The sequence below is a fragment of the Pelodiscus sinensis genome, chromosome 3, assembly GCF_052426305.1.
Source record: "Pelodiscus sinensis isolate ZL-2025 chromosome 3, ASM5242630v1, whole genome shotgun sequence".
NCBI lineage: Eukaryota > Metazoa > Chordata > Testudines > Trionychidae > Pelodiscus > Pelodiscus sinensis.
Window position 1 is genome coordinate 81,408,542 of NC_143054.1, and position 20,620 is coordinate 81,429,161.

The window sequence follows — 20,620 nt, forward strand, 5'->3', positions numbered from 1 at the left end:
AATTCCAGGTTAAAAAAAAAACTTGATAGCTCAAATCTCTGAGAACCAAGAATTTAAATTAGGCACGGAAATTAGCATCCCTAATGAAGGATGGCTTTGAAGGGTTCTGGTGAGAAAAAAAATGATTTTAATTTACTGGGCTAGGAGTCTTTGGAGCCATTTTGTGAACATGTCATAGATCTTGCATGCAGTATTATTTACAGCCATGTCACTGCATATATTAGAGGATTAAGGTGGGTGAGATAACTTATTTTGGTGAGACGAGCTTTCCAAACAACACAGCGCTGATATGGCAGCTGCTAGGTAGTAGGTAAGTTTATCCCTGTTCAGCAAAGTACTAAATTGGTCCTTAACTGACACATGCTGACTTTCAGGGGGTGGGGGAGTGAATGCTCAACCGTTAATCATCTGCTTGTGCACTTGGTGGAAGCCCTTTCTCTGAAACCGCCCGGCGACTCCCATTTACGGGGCCGGGAAGAAAGGCGCAGGGCGGGCTGGGCCCTCGCGCTTTTGAAAGGCGAGTTACTTACTCTATTGCCAAGAGCTCCGGCCCGAGCCTCTGCGCGTCCTTCGCAGCAGCAGCAGCAGGTGTGTCTGAGGCACGGGGCCGCCGGGAGGCTCCATTATTTTAGCCGCTCGCGAGTCTCCTGGGCCTCGGTGGGTGTCGACCCGCCCTCAGGGAGCGCCCCTGGGAGCTGCTGCCGGCTGCGACTTGCCCCAGGCCGGGCCCAGGGCTGCTCCACGGGCCGTTGCCGCGCAACGATGCCAGGGCGGCTGCGGGCCCGGGCACAAAACGGCGGCAGATTCGCCTCCCTAAGCACCAGCCTCGCGTCGGCTTGAGGGCGGGCACGTGAGCGCCGCGTGCGCGTGACTTTCTCACCCTGGTCACCCGGACAACTCGCGGGGACGGACGGCGGCCGGCGCGGGACAGCTCCGGCTGTAGCAGAGCCCTTCAGGATCGGGGGGGGGGCGCCGCTCCATTGCCGGGCGGCACGTGCCGCGACTCGCGCCAACCACGTGACAGACAAAGCCCGCCTCGGGCGAGCGCGGCCTTAGTGTCTGGCTGCGCTCGCGGCCGGGGCCGGGCTGTGCCCGCGCGCGCAGGGCGGGAGACATGGCCGGCGCCGGCAGGAAGAAGCAGGTTCGCTTCGCCCGGCCGGAGGTGGAGGAGGCGCTGCGGGGCGGCGAGGGGCCGGAGCCGCGGCCGGAGGTGGTGGGCGGCGGCGGCGGCAGGAGCCGGGGCGGCGAGGGAGCGGCGCTGCGCTGGTGCATCTCCGGGACGCTGTGCTCGGCCTTCCTGGGCCTGGTGAGCGGCGCCGGGGCTGAATCTCCCGCCCCCGTCCGGGCACCGGCTCCTGGGCCGCCCCTGCGCGGGGGAGCGGTCGCGGGCGGGGTCCATACGCAGCCGCTTCTCCCCGTGCGAGCGCGAGACGTTGCTGCTCCCGGGCGTTGCAATGGTCCCGCTGCGCTTCTCCAGTGCGGGCCGCTACCGGGGCCTTTTCCTGCGGCCAAGTCTCCTGGGCGGTAGTGGTGGTGGTGGTGGTGGGGGTTGTAAAGTAGCAGCCCGGCCCTGTTGTCCCTGGATGCGCCACCTTGGCGTTGATTGCTGGGGCTGCCAGGCAGGACTGAGCCTTGCACCTGTCGCGAGACAGCTGGGGCACAGCTCTAGCGGAGCGGGCAGCGGTGGTGAGTTCCCCAGTTTCCCGGGGTGGTGGGGCTCAGGGTTTGGATTTCAGCCCTGGTGTGTTGGGGCGGCAGACTCGGGACATGAATTTTGGGTTCCAGCCCTCAGTTCTGGTTGTGCAGTAGTAGGCCTTGGGCTCCAGGGTCACAGTTTTGAACTCTGTCCCTGGGCCATGGGGCTCTGCGATCTGGCCGCAGGGCTTCACAGTGCAGCTGCCGATGTCTCTTCAGCCACCCATCTCATTGCCTCGGAACCCCTCTAGGTTTTAATTTATCCCTAGGCTTGGCAGGGCTGAGTAAGTTTGTTGTGAAAGGTGATACTACTTATACAGCTTGAACAGCTCTGGTTCGGGACCTGACCGGTTCCAAATGAGAGAATTTTCTGACCACATTACCAGCACTTCCACTGCTTACCGGGCTGTTAGAGGTTGTTTAGGGGCAACTTAGAGCTAAATAAGAGCACACAACACTGAGCGCCAGAACTGGTGGCAGACTGGTGGAGCTGGAATCGGGGCTGTGGTAGTAGAGACAGCCTCGCTGTGGCCCCAGTTCCAAGTGCAGCACATGGGGCAGCCACTTGCCATGTGGCCCTGTCAGCCAGGCTGCATGGCATCCACCAAGCTGGAACCCACCGTCATGGCACTCACCTTCCAGGGCTCTGCAGGAGAGGTGGGCTGGCCTAGAATTCTTTGTGTGCGACCAAGCAGGCATGCAGCTTAGAGGGAACTATGGCTCTTGGCTCCCGTGGTGACTTCACCACAGCTCTGAGCCCCCTTGGTGAGTTCAGGAGCTGTGGGGAATTTACTGGGGCTCGGAGCCATGGCTTCCAGTGTTTGTGAATTTTGCCATTTGTAGTGGTGCATCCGCTGAGAATGGCGAGTGTTTCCCGTATCCCTTTTCACAACGGACTTACTTGCTAGCAGTAAATAAATTACGATTTGAACACACATGTCTATATTTATTTGTTTTTCCTAAAGTCACTAAAAAAAACACCATTGTCCTGAGAACCTCTAAGGCAATAGCTTGTCTCTGACAAGGAGTGCTACCAATTGCTTCAGCAAGGAATAGAATATGTTAATTAGTGATAGATCCATTCTGTGTTGTCCAGTTAAGGACACCTGGAAGATGGAGTTGTGTCCCTTACCATTTCAGCTAATAGCAATTGAGGACATATCTTGAATGAAGCTATGTAATTTTTTTTTACCGTAGTTATAGTTTTGCCCTTTACAGCCTTCCCTGGCACGAGTTCCACAGGTTGACTGTAGGTTGTGTGAGGAAGTACTGTCTTATGTTTGTTTTAAACTTGCTACCAACTTCATTGGGTGACCCTTCCCCCTATTCCCAGTAAACTGTGCACTTGTGCAGCTGCCTAGGAGAAATCCAGATGTCACCCAGCTGATTAGCATAGTGCCCACAGCTAGTTTTGTTTCTGCTGGTGGTGCACATTTACACATGCCTTGGTGTACATAAAAATTATTCTGCCCATGGGTTGAAAAGATTAGAGGGAATGTTGACTGCTGGTTCGTGTGTTATGTGGAGGGGTAAATGACACTGCTTTATTCATTCTCTTCACACCATTCAGATACAGGGAATTGCTGGTATATGATCTACATCGGTCCTGATCCGCCTATCTGTCATTTGCATGGATCGGTACTGACTAAATTGGAATATATTTCCCTATTATACCATACTGTACTTACATCTGCTAGCCATGTTCGAGGCTTATTATCTGATTAAGGAAATGCTGGATGAAGGAAAGCCAGTGTAAAGTAGTTTTAAGAGTGTGGAAAACATTGACGTGTCATGAGAAGAGGTTACTTCACGATATATGATGAGCATTTGGTGCCATGTATAGCTGGATGGTGTCCATAGTTTTGTGGAATTTGATGCTGTTCCTGCTCTCACACAAGAAATTGTCAAGTTGAGGAAGGATATCAGCCTCAAGGAGATTGAGCAGGACAACGTACAGGAATTTTGGGGGTCTTATGTTGAGCAACTGTCAAATGAACTGGTTGAGCTAGACCAACAAGGGATAGCTAAAGAAAGCAGGACGATGACGATGACGGCATAGAGCAGAAAGCTAGAAGTGTGATGACAAAGAATCTCCCGTTTATTAGGATTGATGGATCAGAAAATGGAAATCATACAGAGCAGTGATACTTTCTGTGAATGGCCTGCCAAAGTCTCCAGCATTTCCTGAAGTGGCTTGCTAAAGGGAGCTCTGTCATTCAGAGATTGATGCAGGACAGAAGATATTGATAAAATCCTTTAAGACTTCTGCAATTAAAAAAAAAAAAAAAGTCATGGAAAAGCCAGCCCAAGAAAACCTAGCTATCATCCCTCCCTAAGTGTAGTGTAATGGATGCTGCTTCATATGGTATTACTGTATTAAAATGCTCTGTGTTTGAATGGTGTCAGAAGTGTTTTACATTATTTTATTCAATGTTTTGTGTGTAAAAGGTGTACTGTATAGTCTGTCTTTGTAAAAAGGCATATTGTTTAGGTGAAAAGATTGTCATAGGCAAGTATGGTGAAGTTATGTGCATTTCTTTCTCCCCCTCCCCCCCACTGTTCCATTATTTCTTATGATGAAAATTCCCTGGTATATGTTGTTTCCTTATCCATCGCCCTTTTCAAGAATAAAACCCGAGTGAATACAAGGGGTCCCCTGGAGCAATAAACTAATGAGGCAGCACACAGAGGATTGATAAAACTCTAGTGCTGAGCTCAGCCACATGGGCTTCGTGGTAATTTCTAGATAGCATTTTCAGCTTGGTTTGCTTTACAGGGAGGTGAAACTATACCAGGTGCTCAGCGATTTGAGAAGTAATGTTTCTGTGACATTGGATTGTATAAATACTGAGCACATTGCTGGTACCGAAATGATGAATGTCCTTTCTAGTCAAGTTTTTTCCTTTGATCTCACTATCACAGTGCAGTACTTATTCTCTTCCTGAAACTCACTTGAGCGCTCTACAAGCTTCTCCCAAAGGTGACTAGAAGCAAAACTTAAATTTCACTTTGCACTTGTTTCAAAGAAAATATGCGCATAAATTTAGAGATAATCTCACTAGAACAGATTTGGATGACATCAAGTAACATATTAATAGTTATTAGTCATTAGAAATATTACCATGATACCTTGGAGCCATAGTCCAGGACCAGAACCAGATGTGCTTAGAAAGACTGACAAATATTGCCCTTGCTTTGAAAAGCTTACTATGTAAGTAACATGCCAACCTACTTTGGCCTCGTCTTGAGTGAAATAGCTTAAATTAAATTGAGAGCTGGTACTTTAAAACCAAAATAACAGTGCCTTCAATGTAAAATTGCATTGTTCAATTAAACCTGTTTCTACAATGACTTAACTAAATCGGTAACACTATTGGAACAATATGAACTACAGGCAGTCCCTGGGTTACGTACAAGATAGGGACTGTAGGTTTGTTCTTAAGTTGAATTTGTATGTAAGTCGGAACTGGCATCCAGATTCAGCCGCTGTTGAAACTGACCAGCAGCGGTTGAATTGGACACGCCTGGGGCAGAGCAGCTGGGGTGCTGCTGGGTTGGTCCCGCAGCGCCGCTCCTCGACGCTACTGGACCAACCCGGCAGCCCCCCAGCTGCTCTACTCCAGGCATCGGCAAGAAAGCCTGGTCTGCTGGGGGAGGTGAGGGTGCACTATCTGCGCCCTCCTGCAGCAGACCAGGGAGATGCGGAGCGGCTTTTCTTGCCGCGGAGGATGCGGGCGGTGGGACCGTGGCGCGTCTCAGCGGTCCCGCTGCCCGCATCCTCTGTGGCGAGAAAAGCCGCTCTGCATCTCCCTGGTCTGCTGGGGGGAAGCACCTCCCGCGCCGCCAGAGGCGGAGACAGTGGGGGAGGCACCCTGCACTAGCGGGGGGGCCCCCCCCAGTTCGTAACTAGGGGTCCGATTTAAGTCGGACCCATGTAACCCGGGGACTGCATGTAGTTTCTTGCTGTTGGTTAGAAATTGTTCTTTTCCCACCCCAGATGAACAAACAAGATCCTCCACTGTTTTTCAGGGTATGAGTATTGCCAGCCTGGGACCTACGTTTCAAGATTTGGCTGCAAACGTGAATAAAAATGTCAGTGATATTTACTACATTTTTGTGGGTCGTTCTTTGGGGTACCTTGGTGGCTCAGTGATTGGAGGGATTCTCATTGACTCTATGAACCCTCACCTCCTCTTGGGTAAGTGTACTCAAAATTATATTTTGCATGTGAGAAATGCATAGCTTGATGAATCTTTAATATACTTCAAGTGTCATAACCTGAGTTACTTCCATAAGGGTTGATATAGTAACAAATTGTGAAAGTTGTGTTCAAAAACGAATCTCAAGCTAGCTTTTGCCTACACTAACCTTAGTCTGTCATGCAGGTAGGTATTCTGTTGACCTTTACCCCACAGACTTGTAGAATGGGAGTTGCATGTATGCTATCGCCATAATTGTCATACTCCTTTAAAAATATCGTACAGTGCTGCAGGAGTGGTATAATTAAAACTATACAATTCTATTTGTCAGTTTTATTCCTCCCTCCTTTTATATTTGTGCTTCCAGTGATTTGAATTGTAAAGGACCATATCTATCAGAACCGAATACAAGGTCCCTTTTGCTCATACAAAAAAGGAGCAGAGATGGGGTTTTGGTTTTTTTTGTATCAAATGCCTGATTGAGAATATTTATATAAAACTAATCTTATTTTTTAATGGCCGCATCACAAGCTGCATAAGAAAAATATGAGAAACTCAGCTTACTCTTATTTGATCACCTGTATTGTCGGTGGTACCATTTCACATGTTGTTACAACCTTCCAAAAAAAGATGTTGCAAACAACCTCTGTTAAAATACACAGAACCCACTGAAATTGCTCATGTATTCCATTAGGCCCCTTACAAATGCACAAAACTTATGAAACTTAGTATTTCGTGAACTGTTATCTGTTCTCATTGATTCTGTTCTCATTGATTCTCAGTTATGTCAGACACAAGCAAGAAAATGATCTGAAGACAAATTTATATGGAACTTGAAACAGATGTCTTAACTAATAAAGCAATTTCTTTCCTGCTTATCCTATTTAAAAATAAAGTGAACTGATGGCAAGCTTTAAACAGTTATCTGTAGAACTGTTTCCTAGGTTTTGCCTTAATTGTTCATGTATTATCAATTTAGAAAATAATTTACAATGCTTTAGGTTTAACTGATTAAGCAGGATCTCAGAGAGACTGCTATAACCCAGCTGGAGCAGCCCCCAGGGCTGCCGATTCCTGCTCTCGGTGCCCTTTCCCCCCATCTATACCTGTTTACCTGTTCACATCCTTAATACTCAGTGGAGGAAAGAGTACATTTCACAAGTTGACTAAAGTGTAATTCTGCTAATAGAGCTTATTTTTTTTTCAAAACTCTTAAAATGAATTTAGGAGCATATTGATGATATGGGCATATAACATGCATTCTCTGGTTTGGCAGCATCAGTAGTCCGGCATGATTTTATTTAGCTGGATGCCCACTTATGGGTCTGATCAAGTTTCCCATTGTCCCATAAAGTTTGTTTACAGCCACCAATCCTGGCCTTGTGTTCTGTGCTGCTGTTTAGCTCTAATTTACGCCTGAATGTCTTCTGAGAACCCTGTAAGCAATGGAAATGTTGGTAATGCTGCTAAACAATATTGGCTTCCTATGGTTCTGCAAATTCTCTGGTTTGGCACCGATCAGGTCCCAATGATGCAGGACTAGAGAGGTTCAGCCTGTAATGTTAATGGATGCTAAACGTGTGCATGGAGGGTATTTGGAGAAAATATTTCAGCTGAAGACTTGCTAGTATGATCACCAGAGCTAGTCAGAGGATGACATTTCAGTTTTGTGAAGAATTTGACATTTGAAAACTTGACTTTCATTTGAACTAAAAGGAAACTCAACATTTTTGAAATCTTCCAATTCAAAATGAGTTTTGCTTTGTGATGAAATATTATGGTTTGACAAAACCAGAATGTTTCATTTTGGTTTTTATTTTATTACTTCATAATAATGCAAAATATTTGTTGAGAACAGTCACTTTAAAATGAAAAACTGAAACATTGTTTAAAAAAAATGTCAAAACATCCCATTTGATATTGCCAGAATTTTTTTCAGTTTTTCTCAAAGAAAATTTTGCTTCAATTTGACTCGATTTTGTAAAGTGTTCTGATTTTTAACAGAAAGGCAGGTTCTGAGGGGAAAAATGGTCCCCTGGAAGTTTTTTTTCAACTTCATCTCATGAACGCTATTTCAGTCTAACCTGACTGGATTTCAAGTAATCTATCAAAAGAGACAGATTTAATTATAAGAAATTGGCTTTTGGATCTCTGTAGAAGTTATACTGAAAATTTGAGTTTCAATATGGATTTTGGATTACCTTTATAGGGTTAACCATGCTGGGGACAGCGATTGGTCATTATGCCATACCATGGTGTAAGAAAGCGCTTTTGTTAACTGCTCTGTTGTCAGTGGTTGGGACTTCCATGGGCATTCTTGACACAGGTAAGTGAACAGATCATCTTCCTTGCTGCAGGAAGTCCTGTGGATTAAATGAGTCATTTAGAGTATTAACTCACTTTGTATTTATCTGAGAGAATTGTTAGCACTAATGAGGTGCTAGAGATTCACAAGAACTGAGTTTGTTTCCATTAGTAGAACTTCCAGTTTGCATGGCAAGCATGTTGTCAGTAGAGGTTTAGGGCATGCTTAAACAGTTACATTTCACTAAGTGTAGGAGTAACATAGCCGGTCCCCGAGTTGCAAACGGTCGACTTATGACCATTCGCAGTTACGACCAAAAGTGTCGTAAATGGTGGACCCCGAGTTACAAACGCGATCTGCGCCTATGAACAGCGTGGTCGCATGTAATTCAATGGAGTCCGAATTATGAACAAACCGAGTTACAACCAATTGCTTGGTCTGTAACCGGTTCGTAAGTCGGAGACTGGCTGTATGTGTGTTTTGTTTCCTAGTATGCATGGTATATGTATGTTAAACTAAATTTGTGTTCATATCCATTTTCAGTTGCCATTAAAGTACCACTTTTGCTGTTACTACATCCATTCTGAAGACAGAGCAGTTTTTTCCTGATTGTGAGGTAGATGCTAGGCTGGAATAATTACCAAAATTAAACTGCTGGTATATACCTGTTTTTATGTGGGACGGCATGGAAAAATTGTCAAGTATTCCTTAATTACCTACTTATTTGGACCATGTGTGTGATTAAGGCAGTGGTCACCAACCAGTAGATCGGGGTCTACTGGTAGATCTTGGAACCTCTGACAGGTGATCCTGACAGGTTTGGCTGGGAGGCCATCAAGTGCTGGCACTTCATCTGCCCCTCTCAGCACTGCTATGCTGCTCTTGCCTTCTGCCTTGGAGGTGCCCCTTACCCCTGGGAGCCTCCTGCTTGCAGGGCACGGGAAGAAGAGGAAGTGGGGGGGATGCTGATGTCAGGGTGCCCCTCCCTCTACCCTGCACCCCATCTTCACAGAGTGGGGGGGAAAGGCAAAAGAATTTGCTGGCTGTTTTGGGAGTGGTACTGGTACAGTTCCAGGCTAGGGGTGAGCCTGCCTTAGCCCGCTGTACTGCTACCCAGAAGCCACCTGTGGTAAGCAGTGCGTAGCTAGAGCCAGCATTCTGAACCCTTCCTGCACTCAAACCCCTATCTGATTAAAAGTGAGTGAGCATAAAGGATGTAGTGAGCAGAGACAGGGCCTCAGAGAAGAGGTGGGAAGGAGGCGGGGCAAGGGTGTTTGGGTTTGAGGTAGATCCTGGATTGCACTTAATTCAAAAAGTGACCTCCTGCTTAAAAAGGCTGGGGACCACTGGATTGAGGTCAGAGCATCTCTAATGCAAATTAGATTCTATTTGCTAAGAAGAGAGCTTAGGACTGAGTATCTGTCAAAGAAAAGCCTGACCTTTGTTGTTATCTGGAATGCCATAATACTGTGATGGAATGCTGTTTGAAGTAAACTAGCATAGCATTTCTTGTTCTTGAGGTGCAAATAACCAAAAGGAGAAAACAAAAGTGCTGTGAAATGTTCTACTGTTTAATGTTTATAAGTGGAGCATCACTCCAGCTAGATTTGTGGTTTACATGTTTAATGTCCTGAAATGGTTAAGGATCTTTGATTCCATATAATTTTTTATGATAAACTTCCACTGTAGATTGTTCTCACTAGATACCTATTAACTAAAGAACAGATTAGGAAAATCATACTGTATTTTAAAGTTTCTATATTAAATAAATGGATCCTCATCTCTTTAATCTGCAGGTGGAAATGTCCTTGCATTGAATATTTGGGGAGCAGAGGTTGGACCGCACATGCAGGCTTTACACTTCAGTTTTGCGCTAGGTGCCTTTGTGGCGCCAATCCTGACAAAACTGGCATTGGGCAATTCCCTATTTCCTAAAATCCAAACAGAAGGTGAAAAGACAAACCAGTCTATTCGGAGTGATATAGTTAACACACTGTCTACATCAGCAATGAAACTGCATTCTAATATGAGCTTTATGTGGTCCTACATTTTTATAGGCACCTTTATTTTGGTAATTTCTTTGTTGTTTATTATTCTGTATTCAAGGACCAGTTCAATGCGAGATAAGGCAAAAACATCTCTGCAGAAATGCCAAACTGCCAAATACCACTACGCCCTTCTCATTCTTCTTTTCCTTTTCTTCTTTTGCTATGTAGGAGCAGAGGTCACCTATGGCTCTTACATTTTCAATTATGCAAAGGTTTATGCAGACATGAAAGAGAGTGAAGCAGCTGGTTTGAACTCCCTTTTTTGGGGAGCATTTGCAACTTGCAGAGGACTGGCAATTTGTTTTGCTAACTGTTTATATCCTGGTACTATGATTATGCTGAGTGTCATAGGTTCCACTGTTTCTTCTCTATTCTTGGCACTGTTCAGTAAGCATCCTGTCTTGCTCTGGGTTGGGACTGCAGCCTATGGTGCTTCAATGGCTACCACCTTCCCCAGTGGTATTTCCTGGATTGAACAGTATACCACCATACAGGGAAAGTCTGCTTCTTTCTTTGTAGTTGGTGCTGCGTTGGGGGAGATGAGCATTCCAGCAGTGGTTGGGTTTCTTGAAGGAAAACTTCATGATGTCCCTGTGATAATGTATGCTGCATTGGGAACATCTGTAATGACAGCAGTACTATTTCCTGTGATGTATAAATTAGCCACTTCTTCCAGTGAAAGTAAGTTGAAAGATGGCGGTGGGAGCGAAGATCAGAAAGCTTTGTTGTCCAACTTTGGACTTAATGAAGATGAGGAAGATGAAGAGGATGCAGGAGACTGGAACGAAGCAGACTTTGAAGTAATTGAAATGAATGATACTATGAGAAACTCTGTGGTAGAGACATCTCAAAAGATCCCAGAGGAGTCCCCAGCCAAAGTGTCCATGCAGCCACCATCAAACGTGTTCAGTTCTTCTCCAGTGATTGATCTTAGCTCCCCAGGGAGAAAGCAATTCAATAGAGATCGAGAGAAGAATGACTGACATAAAAACTTGGTTTGCTTACTTGAGATAGCTGCCTGGCTTCTGCAAGATAATAACCAAATTAGCTGGTTTTTCTGTAAAGCAAATCAGAATTTTAATAGTGGTACAAAGAGTGTTTCAACCTCTGTGCTTGTCGAATCCCAGTTGACGCTTTTTCATTTTAGTCTGTACCCATGCATCCTGGAGTGGCAAAAAGAGCAAGTATCTTGGATGTACAAAGAGGCGTTCTGTGGTAATGTGATCAGATTTTGTGTTGTGGAACTAAAAGGAAATTTAGACAAAACACTTGAAATGTTTCTTAAATGTGAGGCTGTGAAACAATCTCTTGAAAAAAGTGGTGGGCACCCAATGTAACTTAGTGATATTGTTCGGAGTGTATTAACCATATTTTTAGAACAGTCCTTTGTTGGCAGGAATAGACTAGGACACATAGTGCTCTTAACTGAAACAAAAAACAGGACTGTGTAGCACTTTAAAGACTAACAAGATGGTTTAATAGGTGATGAGCTTTCGTGGGCCAGACCCACTTCCTTAACTGGTTACTGTCATACAAATAAGAACTGAGAGTAGAATTCTTGGAATTTCTTGAATCTAGTGAAGGATCTATTTCCGTGGCACTTAATTTCCTGATTTATGATACATACAAGATTTTAAGTTAATCGACAAGCTGTTGGTTGTGTCCTTGTCCCTTTGAAACAGTGAAAAGTTGATAACTGAAAACTTTAGTTAATGAATGTATTGTTGACCTTGACTGGGAATTTCCATCGTTTAAATATACGTTTCCGTGTGTAGCACTTTTTAAGTCATGGAAACATCAAATGTGTTACACTGGAATACAATATTTAGGGAAGTTTTAAAAAAATTGTAGTATGTACTTGTGACAGTTTTGTTCTTCAAAGCAGCCTTGTAAAATCTGCTGCCTTTTTATTTTGAGAGGAGTGGAAAGAGATGACAAGGGAGTTTTAAAAAGTAGCTATACTGATCTGGTATAATTTTTAACTCTTGATTGTTGAGTCGTTTTGAACTACTCCTTAATGTTTGGTAATATATTACTGGAATCGCAGGCAGTATACACAGTAGTGTAATTACCTTACATATACCAAAGCTGAAGCATTTTCAAAGGCAATTTTATAGTCTGTGGGTACGTCTAGACTACAGGCTTCTGTCGACAGAAGTTTTGTCGACAGATACTGTCGACAAAACTTCTGTCGACAAAGAGCGTCTAGACTACATTGAGTTCTGTTGACAAAGCAAGCTGCTTTGTTGACATGGTAGTGTAGACGCAAAGGACAGTTTATATTCAATAACACCTTCTGTCGACAGAAACTCTGTCGACAGAAGGTGTTATGCCTCGTAAAATGAGGTTTACCAGCGTCGACAAAACTGCTGAGTTCTGTCGACGTTATGTCGACAGAACTCAGCGGTAGTGTAGACGCAGGTATAGTTTTGTCGACAAAAGTCCACTTTTGTCGACAAAACTCTGTAGTCTAGACACACCCTGTGTAATCAATACCACTTAGTCCACAATTTTGACTGAGGATCTTAACTCTCAAACCAAATATTTGTTTAAACAATTTAAGGATCTGCTCTGGCTCTCCCCGAAGTTAATAGCAAAAATCTAGTAGAAGCACATACTTCTCTATAAAAGGAAAATATTTTTTGTCTTTCTGGAGTGAATGTACAAAATGGTGCAAAACCTAGCTTAAGCCACACATGAATAACTGATAACTTACCCTTAGACCAGTGTTTCCCAAATGGTGTTGCGCAGAACCTCAGGGTTCCGCAAAGTGGAAAGAAGGGTTCCATGAGAGAATTCCATTACAATAACATTGTCTTATTTTAAAAAAGTAATTTTTAAGCATTTATGAATTTTATTGAAAAAAAATTTCCTTTGTGTTTGCCACAATAATTTTCCCTGTGTAATGTCAGCTTAGCCACAGAGCGGGGACGATGATGTCATACTCAGCACTGTGCAGCAGAGTCAGTCAGTCAGTGGTGCAATTGCCTGTTACATACCACCGTAAGTACTCACTCTCAGGGTGTGTAGATCATGTGGGTGACTGTCCAATGCAGCACTAACTAGTATATTCGTATTCAAAGTCAAAGCTTCAGCTGTCAAACCAGCTGCTTGTATAGGAGTGCGTAGGCTCTCACGACTACTTTATTTCAGTATAGTTGTCTGATTTCTTGTATATAAAAATTTAGCCATGACAAATACAAATTGACTAATAGATTAATCTACATATCAACAACAATAATAGTTAGATTATTAGGGGTTCCGCAAAATTCTCTTGTTTAAAAAGGTTCCGTGGCCAAATAAAATTGGGAAACACTGCCCTAGAAAATTAATGGGTTATTTACATTTTCTAGCAGTATTGAGGTATCAGAAGGTGACTTACAAATGTTTCTTTTGTGCAGTTGGATTGGTGCCCTTTGCTCATCACTTTGGTAACATTGTAATGTTTCACATGCTTTGAGATGATGTACAGCTGCTCTCAGAGTTACGAACGAGTTATGGACCAACACTTGGTTCGTAACTCGGATCCCATAGAGTTACACAGCGACCATGCTGTTCGTAAGCACGGATCGACGTTCGTAACTCGGATCCACATTTACGACTGGTTTGGTCGTAAGTTGAGGTGACCGTAAATTGGGGAGCGGCTGTATTTGGATGCTGCTGCAAGAGACGGTTCAGGTTTTGCTGAGATGAGGTGCAGTGATAGGTTTCATGTAATTATCAACATCTTGAGAGGTTTGTCAGATTGGAAATATCATGCTGGATTGAGGGTGGACACTGAATGCTAGCAAATAAATAAATCACCATCATGCCAAGAAAATGCACACATGCGCGCGCACACACACACACACACACACACACACACACTGTTGCTTAGCATTAATCTTGAGCCTTCCATTGAATGCAGTTTGTGTTTGAAGACATTTCTCAGAAGGCTGACTGCTGTTTGTATTGCTCATTGGTTTAAGACCTTTGGTAATTTACTTTTGTGATGAGTTACAGTTTGTTTACATTTGGAGCCTTTCTATTAATGTGGCACAGGATCCTTTTTTAGATAGTTGTAAGTTTATCACCGTTTCCCCTTTTCTCCCCCAACTTCCCTATTTCACTTTTTTTTTAAAATCCAAAGTGAAGAAATAGAGCAAGAAACTAACCATATTGGAAAAAGTTTGCAGTTTATAGAGAGAGACAGTGAAATCTTGACGTTTCCTCTCTCCACTGCACCATAATGTTAGAGTAAATGCCAGTGTATTGCCTGTTTTTGCTAAAGGGGATCAGATTAAGATAATTGTATATTGACTGAAGACGCATTTTAATAACTGACTTGTTCTGTTTCTTCAGTTGCCTGTTCAGAATGGTATATTTTTATCTATTTGGGATTGTGAGCAAACACTGGTTGGTAATCTGACTAGATTTTTTAAAATTTTTATTTTCATAGCTTCTGTTGCAGCACCACACCTGCTGTGACAATGCTAAATTTGGATTACGCTATTTCAGTTGCTGCATGAAAGCTCTTTCCTTCCCTTATTTGTTTAATGCTTGTAGGTATTTAAGGACCATATTCTATCCTTGGATGGATAGAATAAAGATCCATAACAACAAGAGAAGCAGCTCTGCTTATGTATTTACACAACTAGAGTTTGGCCTGCATCTCAGTATAGAAAATAACAGCTGAACTGAAATGGCGGAGTTCTTGGCTTAAATAATGAAATCCAGGTTAAGCTTTTGTCACATTTTGAAAATACTATTGAAATTCTTTACCATTTAAAACTGTTTGCTTATTAACTGGAGAGTATGAATGCTCTGTGCAACCAAGTATGCTCAGATGGCAAAAATCCCACAAATGACTTTGAAAACAAGCATTATTAACAAAGGCGATGAGTCTCTCATACTTTGTTTTTTCTGGGCTTTTGACAGAGAGGTGTGTAGTAAATCGGTTGTTGATGCAGGATCCAGAAAAAAGAGATGGAAACAGTTATAGCAACAGCAAACCCAACACAAGTGCATGTGTGGTGTTCATCTCAGCTGTTAAATTTCAGTCTTTTAGAGATGTTTGACTTTTTTTGGTTAAGCATCTTTGCTAAAAATGACAAACTTTAACCATTACTAGTATCACTAAGAAGAGTTTTACTTAACATATCTAAGCACAGTATATGGTTGAATTGTGAGTTGTTTTTTTATGTTTTATAAACCCTATTTAGTTTACCAGATTACAAGCCAGGAAAGGGGTGGTAAGAAAGTAAACGCTTTGTACCAGCTATGGGCAACATAGGCCCAGTTAGTGGGCTACATGAGTGGCAGTCCAAGACAGTGGCCTGGGTTAGAGTAGTTTTGCTAACTGCATGTGCATACTTAAAATTTGCAAGGTGTATTGAATTAAATGTTAACAGCACTTTTGATTGCTGAGTGAGTGCATGGCGCTCACAGTCATTGTTGTATATAATCATGTACCTCACTTCTTCATGTGCTCTTGCTTTACATGCCTGTCACTTTATTAATACTAAAGTAAAAAACTACATAGCTGGAAACCAGCAGAATCTGGCAACTCTACATGTGGGCAATGATAAACAAAATGTCTCATAAGAACGGCTATACTGGCTCGGACCAAAGGTCCATCAGCTTGACCAGTATTCTCTCCTCTGACACAGGCCAGTGCCAGGAGCCGCAAAGGGAATGATCAGAACAGGTAGTCATTAGGTGAGCCTTCCCCTGTCACCCATTCCCAGCTTCTGACATGGGCCACACCTAGAACCCTGATAGGCCACATAGGCTGTGGGCTGCAGGTTACCCATTACTGTTTTGGACATTAGGTTTAAAGCATCTCTTTTGGTATCTCAGTTCTTTATAGCAATGTAGTCAAGGAGGTGGGGGGAATGTAAACCCTTCTGACCAACATATGCATTTTTAACAAACCATTTAATTTCAGGTGACTAGAAATCAGGAATTTTGCTTCTTTCTCCCGTCAACATTAGAACAAGCATGAAACAAAATAATAGGGCCAGTGATGGGAGACTGGAAGGTTAAATTAACTGTATTACAAATTTTTGTGCTAAGGGAGTAGTAAAGTGAGGGCACATGAAAAGAAAAGCAATCTGCAATATTGGAGAGAGAGATAATGTCAACAAAATTATTCTCAAGAATAATTTATATACTCGTAGTGAAAACGACATGCAAACTCTGTGGAGAAATTTGGGCTCCATAATCTGAAATTTTCTTATTTAGGTTTGATTACAGCTGCTTTTTTCAGTCTCCTAGTCAGTGTATAGGGATTGCATAATATGGCTTTATTTCAAGTTCACTGTGTAAATTCCTGCATGATGCATGCACCTAAATCATATAATTCATTTAGAATATGTGTGAGGTATATAAAAATGATCAAAGGGGTCTCTTGCAATAGCATATAAGAGGCAAAATGTAACAATGAAAGTGTTGCTTCCATCACAGGACAAAAGTTGAAACTAAAAAATGTGATATGTGGACAAAAAAAACCAAACATATGTAGTCTACATCATCAGCTGCTTTAATGTTATGTGTATATAGTGAATCAAGTCATACATTTAAAATTTACTTAGTAAATAAGTGTGTTTGTAAGCCATTCCTAAAATGTTCAGTCTGACTACTGACATCCAGTGAGATGTTTTACAGTGGTTTTATTGAGCAATGAAAACTAAGTAAAATGGTGATGGGATGTATTTGCACAACAGCCAGCTTTCCCACATTACCCCCCCTCCCCAAACAGTGTGTGTATATATGTACCATAAATGTAAAAGGTGATAAAGCCCAAAAAGATTTATGTCCAAGTTTAGCTTGGCTAAAAACAAACTAGTGGCATGCTGCATTATCACAAATTTCCTTTGCTGTTATCTTAAGGCTGCAACTTTTAGGTAATTGTAGGCTTTTACATCAGTTGGGCAGTTCTTTTTTTAATGCTAGAAAATGCAATTTACTGGTGTTTACTTGAATTTGTTGCTTTAGTATATTTGAATGTTAAAAACTTCATGGCTAAACTGCAATGCCTGCCAAGTGCCTTCTTTTGTCATTGTTTTACTAGGACCTTAGTTAAATTCAATCAATCAGAACCTTAAGAGACAAAGTGTTTTACAGCCTCTCTCCGAGTTACAAACGAATTACGGACCAAACACTTGGCTGTAACTTGATCTGTTCGTAACTCGGGGACCGCCTTTACAACCGTTCCATGGGAGCTTTGGTCGTAAGTGCGAATGGTCCTAAGTCGACCGTTCGCAACTTGGGGAGCAGCTGTATAATAGAAATAACCAGTGTCCTTCAGATTTGTATTGGTTAATTTGATCATTAATACATGTCATTTTAAAAAAACAGTTTCCTTTAAACTTGAGTTATAGGCTTGTGAGTTGTATTATGCTCAAGGATAACTAATAGAATTAAGACCACTTGCTTAAGTCATTGAAAATCACAGGTAGACTGATCTGTTCTTCCTCTCTTGTTGTTAAGGTAGATAGCTAGCAGCAAACTGCCAATCTTCAGGCTAAATAAAAACATACTAATAGATGGTAATGTCCTTTTAAAAAAGAAACAGAATGCAGTGTTACAGTTTGAAGACTTCAAATTGTAAGGAATTGTGCCCTGCCCAAATAATGTGAAAGTATTTTTGGAATTTGCACTTTTATCCCATAAATGAGAATACTAGCTTTGTGCAGTCTCAAGTAGGCAAGAGTTTTTACGGATTCTTCCAGTTTTGGTATTATGTATGCAATGATACACACTAACATGAACTCAAGTTTTTCCAGACTTTTACCCTTGGTGACTGGTGAATTTTTTTTTATTTAGTATACTTAGGTTGAAGACTGCTTGGTGTTTACAGGACTTTGTGTAATGTATTGTAAAATGTTTTTTGAATGTAATAAATGATATAATTTACAAACTGGAGTATTTTTTACAATAAACTTTATAGTGTGTTTCTGTAAATTATGCAGGCCTTTATTTATTGCAGTTAAAGCCCATGCCCTTTTTCTAGTAATGCAGAAAGTTACTATTTCCAGCAGAAGCTTCCTAGTTCTGAAATTTCCACTTTCTTCTCAATAGAGAAAAACAGGTCTTTAAATAGCAAAACCTATTCTTCTTTACACCCAAAAACATGTTACTCATTTGTTTAAAACTTATAATTAAGAATGCCTTGAGCTCCTGCAATCCAGTTTCTAATGATGATGAAAGGTGTGATTTAAAAATGAAAAACAGCAATAAAAAACTGAGCACAGCTCAGCACTTAATGAACAGTCCAGCATTTGAAGTTGCAAGAGTTCTTAGTGAAAATATATCAAACAAATCAGACTTTAAAATTATCAGTCTGTATCAATCATGATACAGAAATGAGGTGATGTGAGGTAGTGTTTTCTAGAGGACCAAGTTCACGAATATCCTTGGAGCAGCACAACTGCAGCAACATGAATACATGATGCAGTAGTAGTCATTCAGTAATTAGGGAGGATGTTGAATGCTTTTAAATCAGCCCAGCTTTAACTTCATAGTCTAGACATAGCCATAGTGGTTGGCTGTGCAGGGTCTTACTTTTAAATGTGTTGATTCCAGACAGTGGAAATCTCCATGACCTATAGGATGTTATTTCCTTTAGATGTAGACAATGGGTTAAAGATGGCAGAGAGCTCTAATCAGACAGGGAGTTCTTAAAACAGAGAAATTGGATCTCAGGAGCCCAGGGATACCATCATGATGGTGTCTCTCTCAGCATGAAAAAGGTAAGCCTATCTGAAGGACTTTAGTGCTCTCTACCAGTTAACTATTAAATCTACCTTGTTTTGAAAGGACTTTTTAATGGCAGCTCACTTCATTGCTGTGTTCATCCTCTTTGGTGCCTATCAAAAGACAGGACATTGGACAAGCTGGACCATTGGTTTGACTTACTATGGCCATTTTTATGATCAAAAGTTGCGACAGCCCTTGAAAAAAAGGTGGCCATGAAGATTTGTGAACAGCCACTTTTCCTGCGTTTTGAGCCAATTTTTTCCCCCTGTAGCTAAAATATTAAAACCAAATGCTCTGCTTGCTACCTTGTGATGGGCAGTATGCTCCATGAGAACAACAACTATGAAACAATATTACTGTTTTGACCAAATGGAAGAAAGCCAAGTCTGCTAATTAGCCTGTCTCCTTCATTCAGCACATGCATGAATTATTGATCTGAATTGCAAATGTTAAAAAAAAATGCATATAGATTTTCTGTATGGCATATTTTATTCAATTTTAATATGGTTTCAATTATTAACTTCTAAAACAAAATGATTTCCAGTTTAGAAAACAATGCACCGACCACATAATTCCTTTTTCATTTTATACAGTTATACAAATATTCTAAATACACATTTTGTCAAGATGATGGCAAATAAGATTTAACTGTACAGTACATAAGGAAAGAAAATATTTTAAGCATATTTAGAAGCAATAGAAATGTCTATACAAAAGAAGCAAAAATGGAATAAAATTTCTTATATTTAAAGTATTGCAACAGTCCCACAGGTTTGTAACAAAAATGTCTTTGCACAGTTCCTCACAATGCCCCATTAATAGCTAAAGCAAGACAGCGATTTATAGAAAATAATGTTTAGAAATGCTACACAATACTACTGTTTGCACAGTTTGATCAAAATAACAAATCTACTTGAAATCAAGCAAAACTTAGGAGGAAATATACCAACCAACTTTAAAATTATCTGTATAAAATTCATTGCACATTATTTTACTCAGTTGTTTGAAAAGTAAAAAAGTGTATTTACAAAATATTTTGCAGACAAAATTATAAAGTGAATGGATAATATATCTATAAGTAACACGTCTTGATACTGACAGTTCAAGAACACACACTAATGGTTTCATTGTTTCAAGAGGTTTTCAGTGCTCCTTCCACAGCAACCCACTGGGAAGTAAACTTGACTTCTACTTTGAAATGGATTTACAAGATGTTACACATAGCTATTTCAACATCTGTATTATAAAACAGTATGTTAAAAAGGTGAAAATGAAGTAATTTGTACATCTTAAAAAGCGAATAGATCAGCAAGTGTATTTCTCATTTAGTTAATTGTTCATTATTCTTCAGATAATAAACCAACAGCTAAAATGGAAATCTTGGACTAGATGAACATTGAAAAAAGCACCATGCACAACAGTTTTAGTGTAGTAAACACTGAAAAAATAGCACCTAGAATCCTGTAATACAGATCATTTAAAACTGGTCGAGTAGTTGTCGGAGATAAGGTGCCTTTGATAATTCTCGGCTCACTCTGGATAGCTTGAACAGTACTGGACAGTTCAGAGACACACACTGTATCTGTCGATCAAAGCAACCTGTACAGTTCTTGCATATCTAGATATATTAAAAA

The 20,620-nt window shown here is 41.6% G+C and overlaps 2 protein-coding genes across 7 annotated transcripts in view; one reads left to right on the top strand and one right to left on the bottom strand.

Annotated features, from left to right (window-relative positions):
• The first annotated feature begins 1,003 nt into the window (after positions 1-1,003).
• SLC60A2 (solute carrier family 60 member 2) lies at positions 1,004-18,191 on the top strand. Of its 5 annotated transcripts, none has more exons than XR_012902625.2 (5): positions 1,115-1,306; positions 5,725-5,893; positions 8,104-8,220; positions 9,996-12,404; positions 12,448-18,191. XR_012902625.2 is itself a non-coding variant. In XM_089777209.1 (5 exons), exons 3-5 carry the CDS (start codon positions 5,728-5,730, stop codon positions 11,228-11,230), a joined length of 1,518 nt encoding a protein of 505 aa, XP_089633335.1. In that variant the 5' UTR covers positions 1,203-1,306; positions 3,266-4,675; positions 5,725-5,727; the 3' UTR covers positions 11,231-18,191. The 5 variants fall into 5 exon arrangements, 4 of the variants coding, with proteins under 4 accessions (XP_075780104.2, XP_075780103.2, XP_089633336.1 ...); XM_089777209.1 differs by adding an exon at positions 3,266-4,675 and having other exon boundaries at positions 1,203-1,306; positions 9,996-18,191; XM_075923989.2 differs by having other exon boundaries at positions 1,004-1,141; positions 9,996-18,191.
• A 1,265-nt stretch (positions 18,192-19,456) lies between these two features.
• Positions 19,457-20,620, bottom strand: part of REV3L (REV3 like, DNA directed polymerase zeta catalytic subunit) — a 222,329-nt gene continuing 221,165 nt past the window's right edge. For both annotated transcript variants that reach the window (XM_075923987.2, XM_025184747.3), the window contains exon 32: positions 19,457-20,604. In XM_075923987.2, coding sequence (XP_075780102.1) covers positions 20,464-20,604 — 141 coding nt within the window. In that variant the 3' untranslated portion in view covers positions 19,457-20,463. The remainder of the gene's footprint in view (positions 20,605-20,620) is intronic.

Coding starts and splice junctions, on each gene's coding strand:
- SLC60A2 (XM_075923988.2), top strand. CDS start 1,115: ATGGCCGGCGCCGGCAGGAAGAAGCAGGTTCGCTTCGCCCGGCCGGAG. Junction 5,894..8,103: donor GAACCCTCACCTCCTCTTGG/GTAAGTGTACTC, acceptor TTACCTTTATAG/GGTTAACCATGCTGGGGACA. Junction 8,221..9,995: donor CATGGGCATTCTTGACACAG/GTAAGTGAACAG, acceptor TTTAATCTGCAG/GTGGAAATGTCCTTGCATTG.